General features: G+C 43.7%; 1 protein-coding gene across 1 annotated transcript in view; it reads left to right on the forward strand.

Moving 5' to 3' along the window:
* Positions 1–15924, forward strand: part of LAMB4 (laminin subunit beta 4) — a 43120-nt gene that overhangs the window by 9493 nt on the left and 17703 nt on the right. The window contains exons 8-21 of the mRNA XM_074144621.1: positions 428–548; positions 1163–1351; positions 2400–2579; positions 3345–3454; positions 3937–4016; positions 5012–5162; positions 6088–6219; positions 6961–7146; positions 8325–8446; positions 9155–9275; positions 10226–10403; positions 11706–11849; positions 12070–12301; positions 14612–14769. Of these exons, the coding sequence (XP_074000722.1) occupies positions 428–548; positions 1163–1351; positions 2400–2579; positions 3345–3454; positions 3937–4016; positions 5012–5162; positions 6088–6219; positions 6961–7146; positions 8325–8446; positions 9155–9275; positions 10226–10403; positions 11706–11849; positions 12070–12301; positions 14612–14769 (2104 nt within the window). The remainder of the gene's footprint in view (positions 1–427; positions 549–1162; positions 1352–2399; positions 2580–3344; positions 3455–3936; positions 4017–5011; positions 5163–6087; positions 6220–6960; positions 7147–8324; positions 8447–9154; positions 9276–10225; positions 10404–11705; positions 11850–12069; positions 12302–14611; positions 14770–15924) is intronic.

The raw sequence follows: 15924 nt of genomic DNA on the forward strand, positions 1-15924 counted from the left end.
TTTTTTTCTAAATGTTGTTTGGTGGCTTTAAAACTATTTGGTTAAAATTTGCAGTTATTCTCCAGACCTTTTACTCAAATAACTGAGAATTATGTCAGCTGAGGGAGCCAAAGAGCTTTGAATTTTCCTGATCTTGCTGGCGTAGTCAAGCAGATCTCCTCTCCTCTCCTCTCCTCTCCTCTCCTCTCCTCTCCTCTCCTCTCCTCTCCTCTCCTCTCCTCTCCTCTCCTCTCCTCTCCTCTCCTCTCCTCTCCTCTCCTCTCCTCTCCTCTCCTCTCCTCTCCTCTCCTCTCCTCTCCTCTCCTCTCCTCTCCTCTCCTCTCCTCTCCTCTCCTCTCCTCTCCTCTCCTCTCCTCTCCTCTCCTCTCCTCTCCCCTTGCCTTCCCTTGCCTTCCCTTGCCTTCTCTCTGTTCTCACCACATTGCAGGTCCACGGGAGATGTATCTGCCACCATAATACTGAAGGTCTCTCTTGTGAAAGATGTAAAGATTTCTACAATGATGCTCCCTGGAGGCCAGCTACAGGGACACGAGATAATGCTTGCAAAAGTAACTCAAACATACTATTTTCCTTTTTAATAGCTGGGGGGGATGGGGGGTGTAGCACAATCCCAGCCCAATGCATAATGAGATGGCTGGGTTTCTGGGAGGGATACTTTTCCATGCCTTATCTAGAAAAATAGATGGATTTCTGTATCCATCAGTGCTGTGTTGCCCTACAAGAAGGAGAGCTGTTTCATGTTATTATTTTTCATAAAGAGAAAAAAGCAATAAGGAGAGGAAAAAGAAACTGATGCAAAAAAGACCATTTATCGGTTTGTATAAGGTCTTTCTTGTGAATGAAAAAAGAACTTGGACAAGGCTAAATTATTTATTTCCGTGTAGCAAATATTCAGCTAGATCTTTCTTCAGTGGATCAGTGTTCCCTACTGCATATCAGGCACACTCACCTGCATGGGTACTTTTTCAAGCGTAGAGGCAGCTCTGTCATAGGTCTCTGATGTTTCCCCCAGCTGTAAAGCACAAGGCCTGGGAATGTATAATCTTGCTGGGGCACTGAAATCATACAAGTAACAAGTAACCCTGTGTTAACAGTAGACAGCAACGCTGGCGAATAATAGGAATCATGGTGTGAAATACCCTGCTGTTTGTTTTGGTTTCAGGGTGTAACTGCAATGGCCACTCTGGCAGATGCCACTTTGACATGGCCGTGTACCAGGCCAGTGGCAGGGTCAGCGGTGGTGTCTGTGAGAACTGTCAGGACAACACGACGGGGCAACACTGTGACCAGTGTAAACGTTTCTTTTACCGGGATCCACTCAAAGTCATCTCAGACCCCCAGGCGTGCCTCCGTAAGCTTCTGTTTTTTAGCTTCTGTAAGAATGGATCAAAACAGGGTGGTTCTGGTTCTCTTCGCTCTGAACCCTATGGCATCCTCGTGCTTAAATGTTCATTTGGTTGTAAAAATGTTACCAAACCTATAACATCCAAACTGCCTTATAAAGCAGCTGCATGACAGCATTCTTGAACCAGCATTGTAAAAAGGGCTGCATATTCCAATTCATTGCTAAACTGAGCTTAGAAATCCAGCAAGGCTATCATCTTTCTTGAACAACATCAATATAAATATGAATGGCAGTAGTGCTGTTGTTTCTGTGATAGTCAGGGATTACAGAAGAGGTGAAAAATGGTGGGAGGGGTAGTAACTTTTGCTGGATACCTGCCATATGCAAGAAAAACAGGGCATAAAAGCCCTTCTGAAGATGAGCTAAATTCATTATTAATATAGGATGGAAAAAATGCTCTGACTATAATTTAATTGTAGTAATTGATTGGCGTAAAAGTCCTTAAGGACCCCAGGGGTGATTACCCGGGGGAGTGGTGTGGTAGATGTCAGCTCTGCTGTGAGAAATGGATAGTGCCTTAGGAAATAACAGAATGCATCGTGAAGGCAGTGTCCCTCGCTGAATCCATTGCTTCCAGTAAATAATTTGGCAGTGGCCAACTCAGACCAGCTCTGAGGAGGTGGCTCATGTGGCAACCCTACAGCTTTCATGAGACCATCCCCAAAAGTATGGGCCCCGCTTCTCCCCAGGTACTCTAGAGAGGAAAGGGAGTGGATGAGTGATGCTTATTTCTACCCAGAGCAATGGGTATATTTCTAACAAAGTGAAGACACTAACTCACCTCCAAAAAAAAGCAGATCTTGGAAACATTCTCATAATAATTCTTACCAGCAGCTGTGCATTAAGTGTAAAGCATCCAACAGAGCAAGCATGGACGAACTTCTCTAATCTTTACAGGAATCCTGAATTTGTACCTACCAACAGCTCTATAATTGCATTTTTGTGCTTGTATCTAACCATGCTTTTCCATGTGTTTCCTTGACCATGCCTGTAGCCTGCAACTGTGACCCAGAAGGTACGTTGCACAACGGTGTGTGCGAGAGCCGCACAGATCCTGCTCTGGGAACGGTCGCGGGCCGGTGCCCTTGCAAGGAGAATGTGGAGGGTGTCCGCTGTGACAAGTGCAGGGCAAACTACTACGGGCTGAGCAGCAGCGACCCTCTGGGCTGCCAGCGTATGTAAACCACCTCTTTTATTCTTCTTTCCAAAGCATTTTTAAGAGATGGAGGTAGTTGAATGTACAGATGCACACACTAATGCACTACCTGCTTCACAAAATACCCAGTTGCCTACTATAATTTAACATCAATGTAATTTAATGTTCGTGGTGCAGCATCTGAGACTGAAAAGATGCAAAATCACTTGCAGAATACATAGTATACTATAATAGATCAGGTTGTTGTTAATAGAAGGATTGTTAAATATGCAGTTTAATTGAAAAGGAAGATTAAAACACACGAAAATTATTTTAGCATCAAAATCAGCACAAGGGTGAACGAAAAGTCGGAGTGCAGCATCAAGATGGCAGGAGCTGCTGACTTGCCACAAGGTCTTCCAGCCAGCCATTCCCCCGAGAAAGGCTGAAAGACACGTTCCGCCCCTTACCCAGCCACACTGTGTGTTTGTGAGCATGTTGTGCCCACAGCGCGGTACTCGGCAACATGCCAGGACTGTGCAGTGTGGATCAGCACACGGCAAACCACCGCACCGTAATTCTGCCAGTGCCCCTGCTCCCCTCAGAGAGGGGACCCACCGAGGAAATGGTCCATTCCCCAAGGGCAGCCTGAGGGCTGCAGGATGTCAGGACATGTCCCTCCACAGAGCATCCATCCAGAGGATGGAGACTGCCTGTCATGCTGCTGCCACATCTAAAGCAAATGCCAGTCCTGCTACCGTCATGGGGGCCTGCCAGGGTAACCATGCATTTCTCTCCCCGCAGCCTGCAACTGTGATCCCTCCGGCAGTTTGCCCTTCTCCGTCTGTGATCCTGCCACAGGAGAGTGCCTCTGCCAGCGATTCGCCACCGGGCGACGCTGTGAAAAATGTGTCGTACGTACTCGGTTTTTGTTATTACTTCTGCATGTGGTTTTAGAAGTCTCTTCTCCCACCTCCCGCCTTTTCATTGCCAGAAAAGTAAACAATTAGTCAAAATTCAAAAATGTTTTACAGCTCTATGCTCCCATTTTGCATTGACACATCTGGTTCTTTTTTACTGCTTGCAAACATTTGTGCAATCAAATTGCACTAGGAGGAACAATCCGGGGAAGGAAAGGAAATGCAAAATCACGTCCTCAGGCCATCTCTGCTGTTTACAGAGCAACTTGCTTGCACAAATGGGTAAATATCTGGCTCTTCTTGCGGTGGCTGAGCACCCGTGCAATCTGATAAGAGAAGCAATCTCCCATGGCCAAGCACAGGCAGCAGCACAGTAGTGCTCCAGAGCATCAGTCATCCAGGGGAAAAAGTTCTGTTGTGCTTTACATACTTAAATATTTGCAGTAAAAAAATCTTTCGCTTTCTTTTTATCCCAGGTAGGATACTGGGGTCTTGGCAACAGCTTGTATGGTTGTTCTCCGTGTGACTGTGATATTGGTGGATCCCAGAATAACTTGTAAGTTAATGTTCTTCAAGTTCTTTCTTGGTTTTAATTTTTATAAACTCTTAAGCTAAATTTTCTAATTACTTTAATAGAGTCTCAGTGCAAATGGGAGACTGTAAACTGTAGATGTAATTTCATCATATACGAACAGTGTAAAGTCAGGTTGGGATCTTGGAAATCTATTTGTGGTAAGGGGATTTACCTTTTTGCTTTGAAGCCAACTTTGAATCAGCTTGAGCCAAGATTTGTTTAATATAAAATATAAACTGCACAGCTTGAGAGAACCAGAGGCCCTAATATTAATAGAAATTAGAAGTAAGTCAGAGGTGACATTTTTAACTTCCTATATCTACTTTAAAAGCTAGAAATATCTCAATTTTTTTTTTCTGATGTACTGGCTCCTGTTCAAAATATATACTTTTAGAAGCAAGCTGGGTTTCAGTTGGGCTCCTCCAGGAATCTGTTGGGGAGGGGTCTTCACTACTGCTGTTAGACTTCAGACATAGGAGCGCATAGTCCGATGCTGTAGAGAAGCTCCTTGTGAGCAGGTAAATCAAAGCTATTAATCATCTGATGTGTTAAGTAAGAGTGTAAGTATATGAAAACTACCATATTGTGTCACATCAAAGGTCCTTCTGATCTCATGTCTGCCTCCAAAATTTCAAGTGGTAGATGCTTAAGAATAGTTATAGATATGGTAATAGATACAAGAAATGGATACAGGAATAGATAGTAACGAATGCTCAGGAAACAAAAGGATCTGTGCTCCAGGTATGGAATGGACAAAGCATATCGTGTCTCCTAAGCGATGACAAAGTAGCAATGAATAAATCCAACATCAGAAATGGAGGGGGTGGGTGGTAGGAAGAAGTTTATTAGGAGAGGTGGTCCAACAGTGGAAGAAAGGAAGGAAAGCTGAAACAAGGGTGGAGCTGAGCTGCTCTTGTGCCGTGAGGACCCAGCCGTGCCACACTCTGATGTCCTCCCTTTACCAACTCTTACTCTAGGTGCTCACCAAAGGACGGTCAGTGCAAATGTCTTCCCAACATTGTGAGCCGCCAGTGTAACGAGCCAGCCCCAGGCTACTTCTTTTTACCCCTGGATTATTATATTTATGAAGCTGAGCATGCAAAGCCCCTTTCTGGCTCTGCACCCTTGGTACGTAGATGGCTTTTTAGGTGTCGTACTAGAGGGGATCCATGCAGTGGTGGCAGAGGAGCCGAGGCTGAGGAGAAGAACTCTTGCTCAGGGAGCAGCCAGAATGGCTTTTTAGCAGGAAGATACAAAGCAAGTCCCTTGACTGTCCTCAGTTCATCCCTGTTCTTCATGGACATGACTATCACATAACTGTGACCGTTACCAAGGGACAGTCTCTACAGCATTGTGTGACCTGCAAAGCTGTCCTTGCTGCTTCTCAAGAGTGAGCTGGTCTAGCATGAATTAGACAAATTAATTTAATTATTTAAATTAGAGGAAAGTGTTTGAATTTCCAACAGCTATCATGAACTGTGATATTTTTGGGAATCTCCAACAGGGGAAGTATCAAAGTCCTCTCTGTTCTATTGGACTCATTCCTACTGCCTTATATAATGGCACTGATTGTAGCCCAATTTCCTCAAGAATTTGGCATCTATCTGCAATGTTTTTAGAAAAATTAATTTATTTCCCCCCCCTCAACATGGGGGTCATTGTTCCCCATGCAGAGTACAAGTCTGGAATGCATCCCTTCCTCTGCCTATGTTTTTACTAACATTTCTTCTCTGATGTGTTGTCCAGAAGCTATAGAGAAGGAATAATTAAAAAATGTTTATTTGCAGGTCACATCCGCAAATATTTAGCTATAATCACAACCAGTAATCATCCTACAGTCCAATAATTAAATGGAAAACAGATGTCTGGGACATAGCTTATGGGAGGAAGTGCAAGTTAATTTTAAGGGAGTGAGGGAAAAGGGTTTCCAGCAGCTGCTAGGCCATAGTTTAGAGTTTCATCCAGCAGAGAATAGAGCTTGTTTTAAGAATGTGGATTTTCATTTAGCTGCTTACCTACCCTTCAAAATTGCCCCTCTCTCATTATTTCATAGGTCAAACCAAGCACTCTTCCAAGGTGTGACATTTATTTCCAGAAGCAAGGCTATGAGTTCGCAATTGAAAATGGAAAGATTGTGTTAAACAGGAGCAAGAAACGAAGTGTAAGAAAATCTAGACTGGAACAGGTAAACTGGTATTTGAATAGTTACTTAACATTACACCAAATACTAAAATTTTATTTTGCAACAAGGGGCAAGGAAATGTCTGACCACATGGGATTTGCAGTCCTAGACGTTACAATCCTGACATAAATGAAATCAAATTTTTTGGTATGTGGTTGGGCCGGACATTTTGTAATTCACATCAACAGGTTTGGTCTATGTCCAGTCCCATTGTAGACTCAGGTTCAATGAATTGTTTAGAAGAGAAGAGTACCCTTGAAAAGAAAATTATTTTTTTTCTGGTTGCAAGACGTTTCCAACATTTCCATTTTCCAACAAGTTTACTAAGACGTTAATACGGTACCTACTGCATTTAAATGCTGTCAGCTTTGACATTTTAAGTATTGATATTTATTTATTCAGTTTATAATGAAAAGTCCAGCCATGTATGAAATCAAGCTTAATCGGTTTAATGTTTGCAATGTGAATGCTTGGAGATACCCAATATACAGAAATGGATGGATTATTCTAGTCCCTCTCATTGGTATTTCTGCAAAGCTATAGGAAGCTTTTCTTTATATGTTATCCTACATTTGGGATAGTTCTTAGAGATTGTAAATCTTGAACTTGTTCAAAAAATGAGGCTGACTGATGGCCAAAATAAGTAAACAACATGGCAAAAATATTTCCTTTCTTTTTTTCTGAGTTTATTTTTTTTGTAATTTGACTGTGTATGTTGTTGAATATGTCAATGTGTCTTTGCAGGGTGCAATGCAGTTTGGACAGGACTCGGCTGTGGCAGTGGTTTTCAGGCAGCCCAGCGCTGGTCGGTCTGTCACATGGACAGGTCCCGGCTTTGCCCGCGTCCCCAGCGGAGCTGGGCTGAGGTTTGCCATCAACAACATTCCCTTTGCTATGGACTTTGATATCACGATTCGTTATGAGCCTGAGGTACTTGTGATGTCTTATGTGTCTTGTGATGTTCTGATTGACACAGGGTGTATTTTGTCAATAACAGGATGCAGTAACTTGTCCAACTCTTTATATTTAAAATTTGAATTGTTTGCCTTTTCATCCTCATCAAGCAAGTAACATGCCCTCCACTGATCCCCTTAACCATTTCCACTCAAATCTGAAAAATCAGCACTACAAGTGTTTTCTAAGCACCAGCCAAGAATTCATCTTCTGGAGTTCCTCTTTTAGTATCTTTGCTTGGACTGGACTTGTATTCACAAATAAGACACATGAAAAATGCAGCTACTTTCAGATGGACATCCTGTATTTCTAGCTGGGATTTTTTGGGCAGGAAAATGTGCACAGGCAGGAGTGATCTGAGTAGGTATTTATCCAGGGCTTTTGCAGACATCCAGCTTCCCAGTTGCTCCAGCTGGGCTCTGAGATGTGTGAAAATTGCAGGAAAATAGCCAAAATCTTATTTTTTGCCTGGACAAAATTTCTCAATGATGAAGACATGTCTGGGGAAATCTGTTAAGCCGAATTTGGTTAAACCTAAGTCCACACCCATGTCCTCAAAAACACAGACAAGTGTTTTGTCAGTACCAGTATTTGTACATGCCTTGCAGCTCCCTGGGACAATCCCACCACTCCAGATCCTCCTTTCATCTATTGTCTTCTGTTCTCTTACTGTCATTCTGAGACAAACAAAATTCCCAATGTCTTAAAAGGTGAGAACAGTTTTGCTGTGGGCTGGTTTGATGTAGCTTTTTCCTTCTAAGGACCAGATTAAACAGTTGAATTTTAAAGACTTTTGTTACAAAGTGTTTTATGGTTGTTATTCCTTATTAGATGCGAGAGGAGGCAGATAATGAAGGATATCTCCTGGACATCACTGTGCTAAGAAAGGAAACAACTCCAATGGCTTTAGAGGAGCTGTTTCCATTTACACCAGCTGAAGTCCCATTTCTGTCTCCGCTCCTCAATTAGCCATTGCAAATACAATGCATTTTTCACAAATAACATTATTTTTTCAGTCCTGTAAAGAGCAAAGAGAAAATCTGTTTTGTCACTGCAGTGTGCAATCATTCAGATGGCTTTCGTTAACCTTGGCAAAGAGAAAGTGGGTTTTTCAGATACGAAAAATGACCATAAATTTTGTCCTTTGTTTATAGTCCTTGGAAGACTGGCTGGCAAGTGTTGCTGTCCAGCCCACTGGTATTTTATCAAGTCAACACTGCAAAAACAAGGGCCTTTCACAGGAGCCACATGCGTTACCTCTCCCAGCTACAAAGAGGTCTGACTATTCCTTTCCTTTGGCCTGTAGATTTTCTGTGTACAAATCTTTTTCTGAAGCACTGCAGAGCGATAAATGTGTGGGAAAGAGGAATATTAGAAACATATGTGTGGCCTTTCCTGTTGCTGTCACACCACAATACCACATAGGCCCTAAGGAGGAGTCTGGTGCTCCAGTCCTTGGCCTGGCAAAGGTTTGTGCAGCAAAAAAAGTGCAGCCTGAGATCCTGCTGGGGTTAGTTATTGCTTTGGCGAAGATCCAACTGCAGCTATTTCAGTATAGAAGGGAAATATTGAGTTAAAGTCACTGTCCTAGGCTATTTTCAAAAACACTTTTTCAGCTTGGACCTATGTAAAGAATAGAGAGGAGCCAAGAGGATGTGACCAAAGTCTTGATCAAACAGGGACAGGAAAGGACAAATATGAACAGTGAGTTGCAAACTCCTTTGCTTGAGGTAGTAAAACCTGTCATTTTCAATTTAATCTCACCAGGTTTAAATTGCACTTGGTGAGTCATCCAGGCAGAAGGCCTGCAGCTTTCCCAAAGGTGCAAGCAGTGGGGCTGGGTGTGCTCCTCACAGCAGCAGGGCATGCTCAGGGCTGCAAGCATTAGGATGCAAGCACAGAGGGGAGGGAGAGCTCACAGCATCCCATAAACTTGCTTTCTCCCGACTCCTGGCTATAACTTTGCTTTATTTCTGCTAAACAGGATTGCATTTCTGCAAACTCCAGTCTGCCTGGAGCCAGGAACAGAATATTCTGTGGATGTGTATTTTTCTCAGCCCTCTGCTTCTGACCCAAAGGCGAAATCATTCGTCTTGATTGACTCAGTGAGTAGTTTTGTCACAATTCCCTTGAGGCTGTATTTATATCAGGGTGATTTTTTTTGTACAGACTTACTCAAAATATTTAAAAATCATTTATAGTGTGTTTTAATAGAAATTCAGGGAAGTGCGCTTCTGCTTACTTCCGTTGGCACTGTGTTTGCATGCTTTTGTATGGAAAGACAGAGTTGTATCTGTTTTAATTTTCATGGACCAATGCCATAATAGCTCATCAAGTCATACTTATTGCGTATGTTAATAGTCAGAGTATTTATGTCTATCTGTTGCTCATTTATTATGAGCACACTCCACATATAAACTCATGCAGTTCTTCATCACCTAGGTTTTTTAAAAATCTGTATATTTGTCTGAATCTAATTTAAAAATCTTGGATATATTTAAAGATAACATTGGAAAAGTAAAATTAGTTCTGTACTTTCCCGGGAATCAGATCCAGATATTTCTCAACTTTCCACCAAGTCAGGAACAGAGCGTTAGTTTTGGGTCCTTCTCTTGAGAAAAATATTTTTAAGTCCATTCCTCTAATTAGTTATGTAGAACCGGACCTGACAAGGGCTGGCCATACTTGGACATGGAACCTTCAGCTAATTTTTCTCTGTCTTGGTAATACAAGTAAAAATTTTGGCTGGATGCTGCTTTTGGAGTCATCAACATGGCACCTCTTAGAAGCAAAACTGGTTCTGAGCATATATGTGCGGTCTTACTATAATCTGACTTTTTTATACATAGTCTCTTTTGTTTGAAGAACTCAGGGAATGTCTAGACCTTCAGAATAAATGTCAATTTAGATGACTGAGCAGCACAACAGCAGATTTGGAAACATGGTCCTTCAGGCCTCTGTCCTTACGATGTGGAGCACAGTAAGAGAATGTGGGAAATTCTGGTTTTCAGTATATCTAAGCAAAAATATTTTCTTTTCCCTCTTAACGCCAAAGCTTGGACTTATTCCCAGAATCGATTCCGTGGAGAACTTATGCAGTGAAACGGATTTAGATGAGTACCAGAAGTATCACTGTATTGAGATTGCATCAGAAGTTGGACCTCACATCCTGCCTGAAGCGTGCACACGGCTCATAGTGAGCATGTCAGCCCGTATTCACAACGGCGCCATCGGTAAGGAGCAACCTGCACAGGCAGCTCTTTTGGGCAGTTACTGGTTCTCCCTTGAGTTTGTAGGATATGTTGACTGGAGAGCTCTCAGCCCATAGGGGTGTAGGGAAGTGAAGGTGATCAGCATGTGCTATGTATGGACATGCAGGATATGTCCTGCTGAACTCAGAGTGTGCTGCAAGCACATTTTGGTGGCATGGCTCTTGGAGCTTCATGGAGCAGTGTGACAGGGACCATGGCAGTGCTTGTGTATGTTTTCTGAAGAGCATTTCAATCAGATGAAGCTTCAACAGATGGCCAGAGCAGTAACTTTCCTAGTTTTCTGGCTGCTGTAAAATGACAGAGAAGTTTTTAAGCCTTCTCCCTGGATGCTGCAGGCCAGCTGGATGCCCTGGTAGGACTCCAGGCATGATGGTACACAAGCTGATGTGCTGGAAGAAATTCACCAAGAAAACCTCAGTGGTGGTCAGCAAGAGGGCTGTGGCAGGTGGGGTTTGAAGCCCCAGGCAGTCTCCTGGACCCACCACGGAAAGGGCAGCTGGGCTCAGTGGCTCAAGAGACTTCATTGGTGTTGGGCCCAGAAAAACGGAGCTTCTGTGCACTTCCAGTAACAGGAGGGACCTTTCTGGACAGCTTTGTTGGCCAGCTCCTTTCAGGGAGCCTTGCCTCCGATGGACCTGAGAGCATCTGCTTGGTTTGGGCTATTTTTAGAAGGTCCAATGCCTCACTCACACATCATGTGGTCATGGCTGTGCAGTCACAGACCCCTCTCATTTAAGTTTGGGCTGTGCTGACTCCCCATTAGCTTGATTCCCATAGTGACATGATTGTCCCAGTGAAACATGGCACTTTGGCTTTCTAATGCTGGCTTCTGAGCATCCTGGACAAGCATCCTCTGTGAATTAGCAGACCAGCTTCACTCAACAAGTTAGTCCAAGGTGTCCAGAAAGCAGCAAAGAATATACAGGCTGAGTACTGCTTGCAGGTTATGTCCAGTATTGCAGCTAGAGATAAATTTATATCAAACCCTTCTAGACTTCATGTCTTTTGGATCTACATTTTGCTATGCCCCCTTCTATCCCATACCAAAAATGTGCCATTCATGGCAGCTCCAACACCGAGACTTGTGCTGGTGCTTGATACACCATCACCATCGATGCTACATAACCTAAGTGGTTAGTGAATCCCTGATGAAAATAAGCAAGCTCTTTCCTTCCTATTTTTAAGTGCAAAACCTGCAAGTTTACGAGAGCAATGACACTCCTTTATAACCAAACCTGGTTTGATTTTCTTTCCCCTTGGCAGCGTGTAAGTGCAATCCCCAAGGGTCGCTGAACACCAGCTGCAGTAAACTGGGGGGCCAGTGTCAGTGCAAAGCCAACGTCATGGGACGCTGCTGTGACACCTGCTCTGCAGGCAGCTATGGCTTTGGCTTCCACGGCTGCTACGGTGAGTACTTGGCAGCCAGCACCAGTATCTGGCTTTTCATGCATAACCCAACTTTTTAGAGCTTTGAATCCACAATTATGTGTGAAGCAATATAAAAAATGCTTCCACAAATAATGAATTTTCCATCCCTGCTACTCACACTGCCTTCAAGCAGTTTCAGTGATGAGTGGGGTTGGTGGGAATACGTCCAGGACACAGGTTTGCTTTTGGTGTTTTCCAGCATGCGAGTGCCACCCGCAAGGCTCACTGAGCACACTGTGCGACCAGGTGACAGGGCAGTGCTCCTGCCGCCGGGAGGTGGATGGTCAGCGCTGCAACCGGTGTCTGGCTGGATATTTTGGATTTCCCCACTGCCGTCCTTGCCCATGTAATGGCTACGCAGAGCTTTGCGACCCGGTGACCGGAGTGTGCCTGAACTGTCGTGGATTTACGGCTGGAAGCCACTGTGAAAGGCAAGTTGATGGGCAACGCTGCAAAGCTCACCCAAACACTGGTGCTCTCTGAAACACGTGTGTAGCTGGGGGCCCACCTACATCTCCGTGAATGCATCAATGACCATAACTGGAAACACATACCTAAACCCAGGATTAAACTGGGCCCGGCTGATTGTTCAGCTGTTGTGGTTTTGGCCAGATTGACCAAAACCAGAATGACAGATGGCCCTTTTCCACTCAGGAGAGAGGAGAGGAAGAGTTAAGGAGATTTATAAGATTAGAATGAACTAAACTACTTTAATGAAGTATTAATATTAAAATTAAAAAAAAAAAAAAACCATAATGAAAATAGATACAATATATACAAAACCCTAACAAGCTCCCAGGATGACGTCACCAGCAGGCACTGGGGAAGTCCCAGACTGGACTCAGTGATGAATGGGAACTGGGTTATAGCTCTGGAGTTAGGAACACACAGGTAGGGATCAAAGGCACGTGAACGGACAGGGTCCCCTTCGGATGTCAGCCATTGAAGAAAGAGAGCTGATCCTTTGATCCCTCAGCTTTTATACTGAGCATGGGGCAGACGGGATGGAATAACCCTGTTGGTCAGGTTTGGGTCACCTGTCCTGTCCACTCCTCCCCACAGGTGGGAACCCTCTACGCTTTTTCTGTTTCCAACCCTCCAACGGGGCGAATAACAAAATTAGCTGAACTTGGTTGTTATAGCAATAAGTATAATGCATACCACTCCTTGGCATGAAGTACAAACATTGGTCTTATCACTCTGAGAATGAGAAGTTTTCTCCACAATATGCTGTTAATTTCAGAGAGTTAGAAGAGGCCTAGCTAAGACGTAAAATTACTGAACAGAAAGTTGGTTCTGTTTTACCTCAAACCAGGACATCAGCAAATGCATGTGGGAAAGTGCATGTAATGCCTGTGGGAGGACTGCGGCCACGGCATGCACACAGCGTTGCAGCGGGCTCCCTGCAAGAGGGCATTTGAGACAGGAGTGCCACGGCACCATGTGCTTGGAGACGTATGCAAAGCGCTGCGTGTGAGATACACTGACTCCTGCCAGCTTTTAAATTGCCAAGAGGCTAACCTCGTGCTGAATACTCATTTTAATACCTGCAATTATCTCTGATGAGCTTAAATAAACATACCCTGTTTGCTGGTTCATATTATTTCCATATGACCAGCAAATGACTTTTCCCACATGTTCTAGCTCTGCTCAACACAGTGCTCCTCTTTTCTATTCTATACACTGGTGGCAGTGTCAGAGTTCAGCATGGACTCCAGAATTAAATTCGTTAGCTGTTTAGTTTAGTTTGGCTGCATTGTACCTTGTCATTCACTTTTAAGAGGATTTCCCCGTGAAACCTATTGAGCTTTTCTTGCAGTGCTTTTGGACAATACAGCCTTTGGCTATTGTGCTTGTAGGTGGCAAATAGATTAAAAAAGGGAGACTGAAATACTTGTTGCCCTGTGACTCTGCAGGAGCTCCAGACTCCAGATTGAGGATAATCAAACAGTCAAGACTTTTAGCCTGGCTTATACACATAGAGAATTGTGTTCCCATGTGCCATAGTAAAGCAGATCAAAGACTGAGGATGCTTCAGAAGTTGCTGCGTTGCCGCAGCTGTGGGGCCGCAGGGGGCTGGGATGTGGAGGCAGTGGTGGGTAGTATGGCGGTGGTGGCTGAGCCTCCAAAGAGCTTCCAAAGCCCCCCACCTGCCTGGGTAACAGCACACTCACCACTGCCTCAAAACAGCCATCACGCTGCATTTGTAGAACGTCAGACATGGCTGATTTCAATACATATGCTGCATCTAAAATATACAATATTTTCTGAGTGCTCTGAATGAATCGTTTCTTTTTTGCCCATGCCAGGACTTCCTAATGTCATGCCAGCCACTCCGTGTGTGTGTATGGAAATAGATTGATATATGTGGTGATAGGTGAATATACAGAATTTTTGCATGGCAGCTTTTACCTGTCTCTAAGGAGCATGTGTGATATGTCACATGTATATATTATCATTTAGATTAAAATTATTCCAGAGTAGGTGAAAGTCTTCAGAAATATTCCTTGAAAAGAAAACATAGATATTTTTAATTTGTGCTTCAGATTTTGGGAATACAGCTCTGATTTTCCATTTTAGAACACCTTTGAAGCTTAGTATATCTGTACCAATTAATGGGGATAGCATTACAATGACCCAGAATGTTAAATTAATTATACATACATATAAATTGATTCACCTGCAGGGACTGAAAGGAGCACTTGATGATTGCTGCTGCTTTGTGTTGACTGTTTTCACAGGTGCGTGGATGGCTACTATGGAAACCCTCTGAGTGGAGAACCCTGTCGCCCCTGCATGTGCCCGGGGGCACCTACAAGCAATAGGTATTTTGCACGTTCCTGTTACCAGGACTCCCAGTCTGCACAACTAGTCTGCAATTGTCTCGAGGGATATTCAGGTATGAAGCAAAATAAGGACTGGGTTTGATTCTATTAAAGTTAATGTAAGAGAGAAAAATGACCGTTGTCCACCCATCCTCTGTTCAGAAATGACAAGTGAGGTAATGGTAATAAAATAGATAAGAGAAGTTAACACTCAAATTTACTGAAATTAGGTGGGGAAGTCCTGACTGAGAAGAGTGGGAATTGTGCAATTAGTGTTTGAAAAAGGGAGTAATCTATGTGGAGACAGTAAAGCAATTAATTAATCTGATGGCAAAGTCTGGAAACCTCCTCCTTTCCAGGGGCACTACATTAATCTGGTGGGGGGAGCCAGGGAGAACTGCAGTTGCTCATTACCTCTGAAAAACAAGCATTAGAAGCCCAAATCAGAAAGAACGGGGCAACAAAAAGAGCTGATAAGATTTCTTAATCAGAGAAAATCTTTCTTCATATAGAATAATCTTGCTTCGATGTTATGCCCAAAAGCAACTGTTTCACTGTTCAAATGATTACTTTAGAAATGAGGTTTCCATTCTCAAATGCAGATATTTTTGCAGCAAACTGGTGCCTTTCCTCCTAAGAACCCGTTGACTTAGCTTTAATTTCTGCAGGGAAGACTGAAGATATTTCTCTCCCCATCAGCATAAGAACAATCTCCAGTGATGGAAGTAAACCCTAATGGGAAACACCGCCAAAAACTAAACCAATGCTGTCATCTTAACTTAGGCCAGGTTCCTTTATAAGTCAAGAGCAGTTTTGCTCGAGTAATTGCTGTGGGACCAAAATGATCCCTGTTGGTACTTACCCAGGGGACTTCCACCGCAATCCTCAGTCCTGGACTTTCCTCCCCCTGCTCCTTCCAAGCAAGGCTCTTGGTCACCTCTGTGGCACTGGGCTCACTTCCTCAGAGACTGTGAAAGGCTCTGGTCCTGAGTACCACAGCAAAGGAGCAGGGACCTTAGTTGAGGATGAGCAAGTGGATGAGGTCCCAGCAACACCAGCTTGCCCAGAAAGGTTTCTGAGATGCAGAGAGGTAGCACCCCAATCAGGGCAGGCATTGGGATGGCGTGCAGAAGTAATTGCAATGCCAGCAAGCAAGGACAGAGTGTCCCAGAGCTCATCTGACCTCCTGGGGATCCTCCACTGTGTTACAGAAAGGAGGACAGTCTGCT

Source organism: Numenius arquata, chromosome 2, assembly GCF_964106895.1.
Source record: "Numenius arquata chromosome 2, bNumArq3.hap1.1, whole genome shotgun sequence".
NCBI lineage: Eukaryota > Metazoa > Chordata > Aves > Charadriiformes > Scolopacidae > Numenius > Numenius arquata.